General features: G+C 56.1%; 1 protein-coding gene across 1 annotated transcript in view; it reads right to left on the bottom strand.

Moving 5' to 3' along the window:
* The window catches only part of lama1 (laminin, alpha 1), a 34,539-nt gene that overhangs the window by 27,100 nt on the left and 6,433 nt on the right, over positions 1-1,006 (bottom strand). Inside the window, exons 4-7 of the mRNA XM_008305283.1 lie at positions 825-998; positions 570-749; positions 323-412; positions 104-221 (exon numbers count right to left, since the gene is read on the bottom strand). Of these exons, the coding sequence (XP_008303505.1) occupies positions 104-221; positions 323-412; positions 570-749; positions 825-998 (562 nt within the window). The remainder of the gene's footprint in view (positions 1-103; positions 222-322; positions 413-569; positions 750-824; positions 999-1,006) is intronic.

Below are 1,006 nucleotides of genomic sequence, written 5' to 3'. Positions count from 1 at the left end.
CAGACAGGTGAGAGGCAGACAGGTGAGAGGCAGACAGGTGAGACAGTCGATCTGACTTTGTTTGGAGGTGTTTCCATTTGTCTGTCCACTTTGTGTTTCTTACTTTCACAGGTGTTTCCCTCGGAGATGGTGCCTGGTTGCCATGGCTGCTGATGGTAACCAGGGCAACACTCATCACAGCTCTCCCCACAGGTGTTGTGTTCACACTCACACTGCAGCTTCTGCACACGCACACATCCAGAGGTTGAAGCTCATGCCATAACAACGTGAAGGTGTTGGGTCATACAGGTGTTGGGTGATGCAGCGCAGGTGTGTGTGTTACCTTGGTAACGGGGTCCAGCGGGCAGCTCTGAGCGTGTCCGTAGCAGATACACATCCCGCCCACAGAGACGTCTTTGATGGAGTAATAATACTGAGAGAAAGAGCAGCACACACCGTCAGTCGCCAGTCACACACCTGTCACACACCTGTCACACACCTGTCACACACCTGTCACACACCTGTCACACACCTGTCACACACCTGTCACACACCTGTCACACCTGTCTGTCTGTCACAGCCCGTCTTACCCTCCTGGTCACGATGGGGTCGATGTCTCGAGGGTCGCGGGCGCTCAGCGTCATCAGGTCGGCGTTGAGCGTTCTGATTCGCTGAAGCCTCAGTCTGATGTAACGAGCCGACGTGAAGTTCAGGAGGTCAGAGGTCAAGTCGTCGGCGCCGGGTCGGCCGTTAATCAGAGAGGTGTGGATCTGAGAGAGAGAGACAGGTTAGAGACAGAGGGCGAGAGAGACAGGCACAGGCAGGTGGAGGCACACCTGTCTCACCTCGCCATGTTCCAGTGGGTTCAGTCTGGAGTAGTAGGAGGTGCAGATGACCTCGGTGTCGCTCTGGTAGGTCGGAGGTCCGAGTCTGGGCGTCATGTTGTAACGAGACAAACACTCCGAGTCGCTGATGGCGTAAAACTGCCAGGGGTCGAAGGTGGCGCCGTCCAGAGAGCGCTCCAGGA

Source organism: Stegastes partitus, unplaced genomic scaffold (genome assembly GCF_000690725.1).
Source record: "Stegastes partitus isolate 25-593 unplaced genomic scaffold, Stegastes_partitus-1.0.2 Scaffold2459, whole genome shotgun sequence".
Classification (NCBI taxonomy): Eukaryota; Metazoa; Chordata; class Actinopteri; family Pomacentridae; genus Stegastes; species Stegastes partitus.
This window is presented reverse-complemented; position numbering and strand designations above follow the sequence as displayed.